Genomic DNA, 13,264 nt, shown 5'->3' with positions numbered 1-13,264 from the left:
GACACTAATGGAGATACTTCAACTATTTCACCCAATCTCCAAGTCCTTTTCCAATGGTGGGAACTTTCACCTCATGACACCTCTTCGGAGAATTAGGTCACTCTTAAGGATCACTACTAACGTGTGGACAACATGTTGATGGGAGGATTCGCGAGTATTAGCAGCCTAACTGTTGGGTTTATTCAAGTGTGAAGTCTCACATTGAATATGAGGGTAGAGGTGAAATAGTTTATAAGTGGAGAAGAGTGATACAATTAATGCCTTAAGATTTTGGTTCAAGACGTCCTGTCTCACTGGTGACTCTCTTTTTCCATACCCTAGTAACACTTGAACTCCCTGATGGTTGGAAGCTCTATAGTCGTAGTCTGATTCAATAAGTGGCATTAGCGATGGTTCGTCTAGGACATGATGGACTTAAGAGGGAATGAACTGGGAAGTGTGTGGTACCCACACTTAATGTGAGATTGTTGTGTTTATTCAAGCGTAAAGTCTCACATTGGATATGAGGGGAGGAGTCACAAAATTTATAAGTGAAAAAGGCATATGGAACTAATGCCTTGAGGTTTTGGTTCAAGATATAGTGTCTCACTTATGGCTCTCCATTTTTCCCATACTCTGGTAACAATGAAACTCCCCAATCGCAATATGGTAACAAAAAATAGCAATTGGGCCATCCCAATCAAGAAGGCCCAAATATTAACAAGAAACCACAACCAATTTGAGGAAGGAAGATCGATTAGGCATGAAATCACACCTAACAAAATATATTCACCAATAATAGTGTAAGTCTGTAAGAGTTTGTTACACTATTAATACATCATTCATTATTAATATTTAATTATTATTAACTTTAAATACAAAATATAAGTAATATATATTGGTTGTATATAAATCTTTATACAAATAGTACATATAGATGTTACATTATAAATATGATGGCAAAGATAATTTAAAATACTATTTCTTTTAGATGGCCTAAGCATAGAGTGTGTCTTAGTCATTGCATTATGTTATTTCGTCTAGGTTTATAATATAACAGACATCTAACACTCATATTTACAGACACTTAATTATAAATTTACACATCATTAAATTGTGGGTCTCACTCTACCAATTTACTTTTTTCTTCCCCTTTCTCTCTTTCTCTTCCACTTGTCTTTCTCTCTCTGATTTTTGAATTATTTATTTCAAAGTCCATATCATACCCTTTCTCTTTCTCATCTCAAACCTTCTTCTTCTAGAAAATGTTAGATTGATATTTTCCTTCTAATTTTACTTCTTTTCTTTCTTCCTATTTCTCTTTCTGATTTATGAATTATTTATTTAACGTCCACATTCATATCAAACTAGTAATATTTTTTTAATTTATATTTTATATTTGACTTGAGCTTGTTGAATGATTGATCAGGTTATGATTTTGGAATATGAGGTTATGGAAAGTTTGAAATTTCTAATTTTGATATGATTATTATTAAATTGTTGAATAGTGTTGGATATTTATGAATTTCTATTAGGAAGATAATTCACTTAGCGAAATAGAAGAAAATAGATACGAGTAAGAAGTAGGAAGAGAGGAGAAAATGATGTTGGTGATGGTGGGTTGTCGTTGAGGGAGGTGGTGGCACTATGTGAGGCGGTGGAGGAGGAACTGATGAAGGAGGTGAATACAATGGATTTGGAAGTTCAGAAGCTTGAGAATGTTGATAGTAATAGTGGAGACAAGGGAGATATGAGGAGAAAGATAAGCTGAAGAGAGAAAGGGGAAGAAAAAATTGATAGAGTGAGACCCATAACTTAATGTTGTGTCAATTTATAATCAAGTTCTGTAAATATGATGTGTTAGGGTTTTCTCCAACCAAGTTTTTCTCGATAGAGAAATGAGAGAATTCTCTTTTTCTTCTCTTATTTGATTGAAGGTAGAAAAAGGGAAGAGAGAGGAAAATCTGGTGGATCCTACCGCTTTTTATTTCTCCACTCATTATATGAGAAAGTGAGTGAGGAGAATATTGTATTTGTAAAGTATAATTTTATCTTTCAACATCATTTCCAGAAAATTAATATTACAAGTGTATTATTGCCTATTCATAAAAAAATCACCCCGTTTTATTTTATCTTTTTCTTTTTATCTTCTACCAAACATCCCTTAAATTCATTATCTTCCATACTTTATTCTCTTTATCATATCTTGTCTTGTTATATTCTCTCCTACCTTTTTCTTCCCTAAACCTGAGAAAGACTTAAGGAGTATGAGATGAAAAAATGAATTGGTAAGTATTTTAGGCATTCTTTTAATTCCACTATTCAATACTTATATGTCAATCATGAAGTTCTATTATATGTTCAGTATTAAAAATCAAAAGAAAAAACTTGGTTGGAGACAACCTCACCACGTCATATTCACATACACCAATTATAGATAAACACATCATTAAATTGTGAGCCTCACTCTACATCCAACTCTACCAATTTATTTTATTTCTTCCAACAAGATGACGTCGTCGTATTAGAAAAAAGTTTGAGATGAAAAAGAGAAAGGATATGAATTTGGACTTGAAAGAAATAATTCAGAAACCATAAAGAGAAAGACAAGTATAAGAAAGGAGAGAAAGGAAAAATAAATAAATTGATAGAGTGAAATCCACAATTTAATAATATGTTATGTGTTTATAAATATGATGTATTGGAACTCTCTCCAACCAAAATTTTCTCTTTCTCTATCTTCTTTCCACTTAAAAATCACACCAACTATTAAGTATTCCCTTCCTCAATATTCATAGTTCACAACAAGGCCCAACTACTAGGTCCATAAAGGTAACAGTACCTAGATGAGAATAACAAAAAAGATAAAGGGTAGAAACGTATGAAAAATAATAGCAATGAGAATTTCATTTGACAAAGTCCATATACTCCTCCATACTTCATAGTCCAGTCCCTTTTCTCAGTCACGCAGCTGCGACGACACCGTTTTAATCATACAGAAGAACCCAAATGGCAACAGCACCAGTGAAATCTCAACCTCTTCACAATTTTCCACTCTCTTTCCTCAAATGGGGTAGCACTACCACCGCAAAAAACAACCACCCTAACTCCAACAACCACCACCACCACCGTTTCCGCCGCCCTACCTCCTCCTCCGATCTCCCACCTTCACTTTCTCCCGATCACCCTTCCGATGCTGACTCCGAACCTCCCCGCTTCGGACCCCGAACCTCACGCAATAACCGCTTCGCATTCCGTTCCTCACCCAAACAACTCAGCAACAACGACCAAACCGAAGACGAAGCTTCCGAAACCAAAACCGAAGGCGCCGTTGCTGAAGCCGAAGAAGCTATACAGAAGCCGTGGAATTTGCGGCCGCGGAAGCAATCGGCTGCTCCGGTTGTCGCGATCGGTGTGAAGAATGGTAATGGTGAAGTGCGGGAACGGGTTCATTCGGCTGCCGAGAATAACGCTGGAACGGTGAAGTCGCTTAGGGTTAGAGGAGATACATCGATGGTGATGCAATGTGGTGAGAGGAAGAAGGAGTTGAAGAAGAACAAGTTCTGGATCGCGCTTTCGAAGGAAGAAATTGAGGAGGATATTTTTGTTATGACAGGGTCTAGACCTAATCGAAGGCCCAAGAAAAGGCCTAAAAATGTTCAGAAACAAATGGATGTATGAATTTTTGTCACTCCCTGTGTTTCAATTAGTTTATTATACTTTATAAATGAATGTTGTGATGAAGAAAAAATCATTGATTTTGTTACTTTTTATTTGCAGTTTGTTTTCCCTGGATTATGGTTAGTGGGGGTCACTGCTGATGCGTACAAGGTTGAAGAAACACCGTCGAAGGTTCTCCCTTAGCTTCATTAAGTTTTCGATAGTAAAGCATAGTTGCTATGTTGTATGTGTAGCAAGGGTTTAAATTGCGGTCCACATTTGCAGTTGCAGTAAGGTTTCACATTGCAATTGTAGTCGTGAGTCGTGATTGCATTGCATTTTTTTTACAATTGCAAACAATTTGTGGGAATTGCAGCCTTGATGTAGTTGCTTCTGCTGTTTAATTTTAAAACCCTGGCAGCTTCATTATTGTGGTTTTGTGTCACAAGGGTTTAAATTGACGTGCAACAGAATTGTGTGCATGTGGCTGTAATGTTGTGGATTTGGTAGTTCACACTTGCAGTTGTATTTTTCTGCAATTGTAGTAAAAATGCACCATAACTGCAGCACAATTTAAAACCATGTGTGTTGGGTATTGTGTGTGTTTTCTAGGCCTTGATGATTGCTACTATTTAGAATTTTATAATTGCTGTCTTTTATGTGTAGCAAAGGTTTAAAATTGTGGTCGAAAATTGCACTTGCATTTGTGGTACTGTGGTTTTTATAGTTTTCACAATCACTTTGTAACAACAATTGCAGTTGCGTTTTTCTGTAATTGTCCACCATTGTAGTTAAATGCAACGTAACCACAACTACAACTCTCTCATGATTGCAATTGCTGTTGCATTGGCTAAAATATCCTGCAATTGTAATAAATGCAACATCATCACAACTGCCATTTTAAACCAAGTGCATGTGGTTGCTATGCCGTGGTGACTGCTTCAATTTTGATTTTTTTTTTTGTAATTTATGGTGTTGTATTGAGGAAATGAGCAAAGGATAATGCTTGTGCACATTTGTGCATAATTGCTGTTTTTTTGTGTGTGAAAGGTTTTAAATTTGTGGGCAATCACAATTTTGGCATTTTGGTGGTTTTTTCACAACCGCATTGCAAATGCGATTGTGGTGACATTGCTCCAATTTAGTTTTTTTTAAAACCACATGTGTGTTTGCCAGGGCTTAATGGTTGTTTCAATTTAGTTTTTCTGGTATTGCAATGAGTCATTGAGGATGAAAATGAACAATTGATGATGATTTTCTGCAGAGGTAGAGAAGCTGTGAATCAAATTACAGCTTGCGAAACCAGTTTAGAACGTTTTTGGAGATGGTAAATAGGACCTCAGATGGATGGAAGTACAAATGCACAGAATTTTGTAAAGGCAAAATGAGTGATGAAAAGGGAGTATTGGAACTTGGAAAGTACAGTAGATACTAATTTCCTTGCTTGTGTAGTTTTGTTGTTTCCTGCCACTGCTAGACTTGGATGAAAGGGGCAACTTTAGTTGTTTAGGTTTAATTATCATTCCTGCTAGTGTTTTTCTGCAAGCAGAGATATATATATCTTTATATATAGATTAATGAATAGTTGAATTCAATTATAATATTCCAAGGTTTTGTTTGGCATTTTTTCTTTTGGTTGAATTAATTCTTATACATCATAACTGCTTTTCAATGTTTGACAGGCTTCCCTACATGATTGGGGGGCAGAGTAGCAAACATGTTAATTTGCAAAACCCTCAATTCAAATATTGGTTTTATTAGGGGAGACACTGCATTGCTTCCTAGCTCCGGAAGATGCCTTTGTCAGAAGAGCCCTGACGGTATATGTCTATGTTTCGTATTCTTAATCATTCATTCATTCCTTTATAATTTTTGCATTGATAATCTCAATCATGGCATCAGTAGATTTGAATGAAGACAAGTATTTCTTCAACCTCAGTGGAAAGCTAAAATGGTTTTTAGCTCATTTTAGTCACCCAACCAGTTGGGTCATGTTCTGACTTGGATTCCAGGGTCGTGCACTTGACCCAGACTGAGTGCTGGTTGACAGTAGCCTCCTCCATGGGTGGTGGCTCTCTTGTTGAAAGGGGTGAGTACCCGCAAAGACTCATAAGTTAGGCTTGACCGGATTCTGATCCAAAACAGGGGAAAAGAATCAGAAAAATTGGAAACAAAGATGTTTGAAATTTTCATTATATGTTTATTTTAATTAAATATCTTAATTTTTTAGTTTTATTCTATTAATATGTTTATTTTTACAAATTATATAATGATTTTAGTACATTTCATAAAGTTTAATGTATTTTCTGTTAATATGTTTATTTTTTTATGTAAGTACATAATTTCTAGAAAAATCATTTGTTTATAAAACTATCACGGATAAAGTGTGAGAACTAGTAGCTACATAATTTCTTATGTCAGGACTGGACCCGAGTGTAGAGATTTGGTTAAGTTGCAAGCCAGGTTTTTTGCATAAATGATTTCACATATCTCATCAGCATAGAGTTAGTGTCATTCACTCATTTTAATTCCATACAAAACTAGTACTTTAACGTTCATGCTGATGTATTTTCAGAAAGAGTTAATTAGAATGTCTGATTATTGTAAAAGCTTTTTTCATTGACAAAGAATCATCATTACAAAAATGTTTGACTATTATAATAACCATATGAAAAGTCATAGAAGTGATACATTGATAATGTAATTTTTTTACACGAATAATATATCAAAATTAGACTTTTCCAAATGCCCAAGATGCCAAATACACTCTCACGCCATAAATCCTAATTTAAAATAATAGTATAGCTTGAAACCATAATTACTGTATATCAAATATTTGAATGGTAAATGCAGATAATATCAGCAAATCTGTCTATAATAGTATCATAAATATAAATTTATGCAGGGGAAGTAGGAGAGGAATACAACTACAACCTTAAAAACCGTGGAAAGAAAAATCCACTTTAGTTACATCCCATTTATAAATAACATAGTACACTACACAAGGATCTTCAAGATTACCTTGTAGAGTTTCTAGGAATCTTTGTAGTACTCCTCTTGATAGACTCTATTCTCTGAAGCCTTATTTGCTCTCTGAATTTGGCAATGAACTCATCAGCCTTCTTATCAACATCTTGTCCTTCATCACCACCAATGCCACTAGAATTAGTTTCATCTGTTTTTGAACTTTCAACACTTTCTTTCTGAATGATTCTTCCTCCAACATCTTCATCTTCGGTTTTGGTATATTCATCAGCTGACTCCATAACCACCTTGTCAAGAAAACTTTCTTTCTGTTCTTCCTCACCAAATTCCATTGAATCATATCCCATACCCTTTCTTGTTGTCTCTTCCATGTAATGTTCTTCATCTTCCGATTCTTCTTTATCCATCGTTCCTTCTTTTCCAAGCAAAGATTTATTCTGATTAGCTCTAATTTTTCTCACTGATTTTCCAACATTTGACATATTTTCAGCAGACCCTTTTGGCTTAACTTCTATACTTGATTCAAATCTATTCATTTTCATGCCATTTGTCTCACTTGAGAAACTTCTCTTCAACTCCTTATCAAAGGAATAATGATTAGCTCTTTCATTGAATGAACCATACCTTGGTTTCATGGATATCGATTTCTGAAACATTGGTGGAGGTGGAGGTGGAGGAGGACAAGACTTGTTGTAAAATCCCTTCTTCCTCACCAAATCATCTGTGTTCTTAGCAAGTGATTCTGTTGGAAGACATGGCAGAGACCAATGAAGAGAATAGAACAATTGCAGAAAATGTTGTATTAGAATTGTGAAAAGTGAAAGTATACAATATATAACAGGTTTATATAGACAATTCAAGCAACTAAAAAGTGTAACTAATCCTAATTACCTTTAACAGATTCAGGCAAAAATGAAGGTGAAGGCGTAAATTTTGGCGAAGAAGGCAACAGATTTGTTTGCGACGAAAATGAAGTTTGAGACTTCATTATACCAGGTTCCATCTTACTGAATTCAAATTCCTCCAATGAAGGCCTTGAAGCATGTTGGTTAGGTGCCTCAACTTCTAGTTTAGGTTCTAACCTTCCTGATCTTGTTCTCCATGGGATTGGAGAAGGAAGCACAACATTGTTCTTCATCTTATTCTCCACTTTTGCATCACCAGCACCTTCAAGTTCATCATTTCTACCATTATTTGAATTTCTAGAAAACCATTTGGAGCCTGTTTTAGAGTTTGATCTGGTCAAAGAGAAAGAACTAATAGCACTTGATTCATTATTGTCCACTTTTGCATCATTAAATTTCGGTTTCAGTTGTGATTGCGTTCGCGGAGAGTCATTAGCATATTGAACATCACCATCATCCGATAAACGAGACTTCAAACTTCTAACCGGTAAAAGCAAAGGCTTTTCACCAATTCTTGATCTTGTGCTCGTGCTTGCACTTGCACTAGCAACACCATCACCACCACCTTGATCTTCATGTGGAGCTACAACAACTACAGGTTCATTCCTATAATGCTGATTGTTCCATGTTTGGACTTTGGTACTTCCATGGTCAGACTCAGGTGATGAGTTTTCAGCATCAGCTTCTTCATCATCAAAAACAGATGACACATTTAGGAGCCTTGAAACAAGTATTTGTGCATTATCAAACTTTGACATATTGTTCTCTTTCCCTTTGTCTGTTTCATTGTTTCTACTACTGAATAGACCATAAGAGATTGCAATACCAACTAAAAGAAGGTGAAGGAGCTCCCAGCTTCTTGTGAGAAGAGTTTGGTTGATGAATTCAGGAGCTTGTGAAGGGAAAAGTGGAAGAATAACTAAGAAGATTGCAACTATAGCAACTTTGAATAGAAAATTATGATGAAACTTATTAGGATTCTTTTCTGAAGTTGGTTTATTATGGTGTTTGGTGTTGTGGATTGCATTTGGATCAGTACTTCCCATTGAAGAATGGAAAGAACAAAGAAGGGAAGGGTATGTGGGAAGAGACAGAATATTTGTGGAGGGGTGGTAAAGTAGAGGGAGCAAACTTAGACTTTAAGAAAAGAAAAGGTCATGGATGTGAGAAGAAAAAAAGGTCATTGAGCAAATCTGAAGCTTTTACCAAGGGTATTATATATTGTTATTGTATCATCCATCATTTACCATGGATGATACAAAATGTATATACCAAGGGTTTTACCATGGATGTGAGAAGAAAAAATGTATATACCAAGGGTATTATATATTGTTATTGTATCATCCATCATTTATGATTTATTGTAGTTGACTCTTCGAGAAAAAATAATATAAATAAATGTGGATGATATAGTGATAATATATAAATCTTTACATTGATCGTACATATATATTACACTATTATATATATTTACAATACTCATACTGATGAGTGAAGACCACTTTGAGTGCGTTTTTTAGTGATTAAGCCTGGCAATTTTGAATAGAGAAAAGGAGAACTTGGGAATAGAAAAAAATGTAAGGTGCAAATAGTTAGCGTTGGTTGTAGTCATGATTCCCCGTTTTGGATGGAGGTAGTTCAATTTTATATAGCAACAAAGAAAAGGCAAATTCGAGCAGCTGTGTAGGGAATGCTTTTCTCATCTCCACCGTTTTTCTAACGAATAGTTTTTAAAAAGCTGTTTTTGATTTTGACTTATTTTTCACTTTAATTTCTCACATGAAACTTTCAAAAATGAAAATTACATGTTTAATCTCGGGTCGTATTTGATATGAGTCGGTTAAGTACTTTTATAATGTTTACTCATTCTCATATGGTCATACTCACACTATATATAGGTCCTTAATGGGTAGCAGATGTTTTGGGTACAATTTTTAAGTTTATACATCTATTTATATATTTTTTTAATAACCAATATATAAAAAATATTCCATGAAAAATTGTGATAAAAATTTGTCAGTAATTCAATCATTAAATTTCATTGTGACCGGTCTGACCGCTGACCGGACTAGAAAACGGCTCTGGTTTGCCGTCTTAACCGAATGAGAGTTGGACCGCTTTGAACCGGAAAAAATCCGGTCCGACCATGTTAAACCCGGTTAAACCGGATTAACCCGGGAAGTAAACCGGACGGCTCACTTAAAAATAAAAAAAATGGGACAATGTTCTAATATTTTGTTTTACTACAGTCCAGAAAAAGATAAAAACGTATTATTTCAATATATTATACATAATTATTAATTATATAAAGTTTTACATTTATATATAACTATATATTTATAAATAAAAATTATTAATTATGTACAAAATCACCCGGTCAGACCGGACGGTTTAACCGTTTAAACCGGTTAAACCTAATATGGGACCTCTGCCGGTTTGACGTCCGGCTCGGGTTTCACAACGCTGCATAAAATAGATTATATATAATAACAAACTAATAAATAATATAAAAAATTATTAAAAAGGTATGAATGTGTGTGTACCATTATTCTCATCTTTACTCCAACTATCTCAATAATACTTTAACGTCCCCGCGAGCTTGAATGTGTCATAGATTCCAAGCTAGGAAATTATTGTGTAGAACACACCAATATACTTTAATACCTCATCTTGCTGGTGAGTGAATCTTCATTTCTCAGTCTTGAAATCATAGTGTGAAGCAATAACGACACCTAACCACCATTTGGCAGAAGCAATTTCATTAATTTGATCCTTATATGTTGGGATTTATTGGAAGAATGAAGTTTTGAAGTGGTTTTTAATGCACATTAATGTGGCCATTTATGGTAACTTTTGAGTTTGTGAAATGAAAAAACTCACTAGTCGCATATTGCTTGGAGAAGGGAAGTTGAAAGGTTTTATAAGCCTCAAGTTGCAACCTTGGGGTGTGTCCCAATGAGTACAATGAGTTTTGTGGGTGAGTGAGGACTCACACAAACAAAACCTCTCCACACACACGCGTGCGTGCACCACCACACCACCTCTGTCGCCATCGTCCGGCCGACTCGACTCGTGTTCGAGATCGGGTTTAGGCCCAACATTTTTTTTAAATATTTATTTTATTTTAATTTTATTTTGGGCTATTTGGACATTTTATTTTGGGCTATTTTAAATATATAAGTCACTACACGCATGTAACACATTAGTGATAGAGCTGTTAGTGATAGAGTCATTGGTGATAGAGCCGTTAGTGATAGAGTCATTGGTGATAGAGCCGTTGAATGGTAATGTTTTGCACCGTTCGATCATATAGTCGTTTGATCTTTTGCACTCTTGGAAGGGGAGTCGTTGGAGGCCTTAGGCTATAAATAAAGGAATCCTCTCAACTTGTCTTTCTCCCCCCTTATATTTCGCCGATGCATTTCCAGAAACCTTCTCCCCATTTCTTTTCGTGGCACTTGAGAATTGGCACAAACAACCAAAGTGAGAATTTTGATAACTCACACTAGTAGTCAGTATTGTGAGAAAAGAATTGGCACGAGCAATCATACTCTGGGAATTCGAGAATTGGCACTTGTAGTCATATTGTGGGTGTATTCGAGAGTGATTCTTATAGTGCAGTAAGACATCATATAACAGAGAACTGAGTTGTTTTATCCCAGAGATGATGTGATTGATAGTCTGCTTGCATAATTTTAGCAGTACCACGAAACGTCTTAAAGATAGCGATCTGGTCATGACTCAACCAGTAAGGATTACTTTGTATCATTCAGAATTGTTGTGAGCTACGATAACAACAAATTTAAAATTTTTCTACTCCATTGGTATTCGTAGATAATATTACTGGACCGAACAGCTATGACTTGAACATGCCATTTCGGTTTAACGGGACAAATTTCAAATGTTGGCAACATAAGATGAAATTTTCCCTCACTATGAGAAAGGTTGCCACGTTCTGAAAACCGACATCCTAGTGGTGTCAAATGAGGCTGAAAAAGAGGAAAGGGATAAATTGACTATTGAAATAGCTCCCTAGAATGAAAGTGATTACTTATGTAAGAATTTCATTCTGAATGAGTTGTTTGATGATCTTTATGATTACTACAGCCCATACAAGTCTTCCAAATTAATTTGGTATGCACTTAAAAAGAAATATGATATCGAGGAAGCTGGGACCAAAAAATATGTTGTTAGCCGCTACCTTAAGTATCAAATGACTGATGATAAATCATTAGAGTCTCACTCCCACAAGATACATAAAATCGCTTAGGAGACCATTTCTGAGGGTATGTCCCTAGATGAGCAATTCCAAGTGTTTGTCATAATTGACAAACTGCCTCGTAGCTGGAAGGACTTCAAAAACCTTATAAGGCATAAGACCAAAGAAATCTCTTTGGAATCTCTGATCACTCGTCTTCGTATTGAAGAAGAGGCTCGTAAACAAGATCAGAGAGAAGAGGTGCTGATTGTCTCCAACAATAGCACTAAGAATAAATTCTCAGGTGCGATTTTAAAGCCTTCTGGCACTAACTTCAAGACTCTGATATATACAGATGCTGATGATAAAACAGTATTGTTGGGTGACTCCCACACCACTATTGTTGCTGGAACTGGTGATGTGGAGCTGAAGTTTACATATGGGAAGACTTTGATTCACAAAGATGTGATGCACACTCCAGAGATGATGAATAATCTGGTTTTTGGTTTTCAACTTAATAAGGCTAGTTTTACCCAGACCATATGAGCATACTTGTATACTCTTACTGAGAATGAGGTATTTGTTGGGAAAAGGTACATCACTGATGACATGCTTAAATTAAATGTTGATGTTTCTATTAATAAAATTTATGATTCTATTTAGATGTTATGTGATTTTAATATTTGGCATTATAGACTTTGTCATATTAATAAACGTGCAATTTCAAATTTGAGTAGCTTAGGTTTAATTACAAAGTTATCTAAAAATGATTTTGAAATTTGTGAATCATGCAGTGAAACGAAAATTTCAAAAAAACCTCATAAATTAGTAATGCGAGAGTCTGAACCTTTAGATTTAATACACTCAATATATGTGAATTAGATGAAACATTAACTAGAAATGGTAAACGTTACTTTATCACTTTTATTGATGATTGCTCTGATTTTACTTATGTATATCATATGAAAAATAAAAGTGAAGCACTTGACATGTTTAAGTTATATGTAACTAAAATTGAAAATCAACTCAACAAGAAAATAAAGAAACTCAGAAGTGATAGAGGTACTGAGTATGACTCTAACATGTTTAATGATATTTGTGAATTAAATGACATTATTCATGAATCAACTGTACCATATTAACCTAAAATGAATGGTAAAGCTGAAAGAAAGAATAGAACTTTAACTAAATTACTTGTAACTATTATGTTAAGTTATGGTGCAGCACCCTCTTGGTGGGGGTGAAATCTTATTAATTGTATGCTATATGCTAAATAGAATCCCCAAGGCTAAAATCAAAATTTCCCATATGAAATTATTAAGAATAGACAACCAAACTTGTCTTATTTGAGAACTTGGCATTGTCTGGCTTATGTCCGGATATCAGACTCCAAGAGAGTTAAACTTGCAAGTAGAGCCTATGAATGTGTATTCATTGGGCATGTTGTAAACAATAAGGCGTACAGGTTCTATGACCTTAACGCAAAAATGATCATTGAGTCTAACGATGCAGACTTCAACGAAATGAAATTTCCTTT

General features: G+C 35.0%; 2 protein-coding genes and 1 long non-coding RNA gene across 4 annotated transcripts; 2 read left to right on the top strand and 1 right to left on the bottom strand.

Moving 5' to 3' along the window:
• On the top strand, positions 2,888-5,115 carry LOC109332109. Of its 2 annotated transcripts, XM_019566940.1 has the most exons (4): positions 2,888-3,654; positions 3,760-3,831; positions 4,904-4,940; positions 4,975-5,115. In XM_019566940.1, exons 1-3 carry the CDS (start codon positions 2,989-2,991, stop codon positions 4,907-4,909), a joined length of 744 nt encoding a protein of 247 aa, XP_019422485.1. In that variant the 5' UTR covers positions 2,888-2,988; the 3' UTR covers positions 4,910-4,940; positions 4,975-5,115. The 2 variants fall into 2 exon arrangements, with proteins under 2 accessions (XP_019422485.1, XP_019422484.1); XM_019566939.1 differs by having other exon boundaries at positions 4,904-5,053.
• On the top strand, positions 5,131-5,670 carry LOC109332110. Its single transcript, XR_002105876.1, has 2 exons — positions 5,131-5,459; positions 5,545-5,670. It is a non-coding gene; the product is annotated as an uncharacterized LOC109332110 (long non-coding RNA).
• Positions 6,481-8,723, bottom strand: LOC109332143. Its single transcript, XM_019566989.1, has 2 exons — positions 7,516-8,723; positions 6,481-7,366 (listed from the first exon to the last, which is right to left on the bottom strand). Exons 1-2 carry the CDS (start codon positions 8,573-8,575, stop codon positions 6,657-6,659), a joined length of 1,770 nt encoding a protein of 589 aa, XP_019422534.1. The 5' UTR covers positions 8,576-8,723; the 3' UTR covers positions 6,481-6,656.

This window comes from Lupinus angustifolius, chromosome LG18, assembly GCF_001865875.1.
Source record: "Lupinus angustifolius cultivar Tanjil chromosome LG18, LupAngTanjil_v1.0, whole genome shotgun sequence".
Taxonomy (NCBI): Eukaryota; Viridiplantae; Streptophyta; class Magnoliopsida; order Fabales; family Fabaceae; genus Lupinus; species Lupinus angustifolius.
Note: the sequence above shows the minus strand (reverse complement) of the source record. Positions and strands in the feature narration are given on the sequence as shown.

Excerpts from the sequence above, each read along its gene's own strand:
- LOC109332109 (XM_019566940.1), top strand. The coding sequence starts at position 2,989 with ATGGCAACAGCACCAGTGAAATCTCAACCTCTTCACAATTTTCCACTC. Across the intron at positions 3,655-3,759 it reads ATGTTCAGAAACAAATGGAT|TTTGTTTTCCCTGGATTATG; the intron begins GTATGAATTTTT and ends TTTTATTTGCAG.
- LOC109332143 (XM_019566989.1), bottom strand. The coding sequence starts at position 8,575 with ATGGGAAGTACTGATCCAAATGCAATCCACAACACCAAACACCATAAT. Across the intron at positions 7,367-7,515 it reads TTTGCCTGAATCTGTTAAAG|AATCACTTGCTAAGAACACA; the intron begins GTAATTAGGATT and ends GTCTTCCAACAG.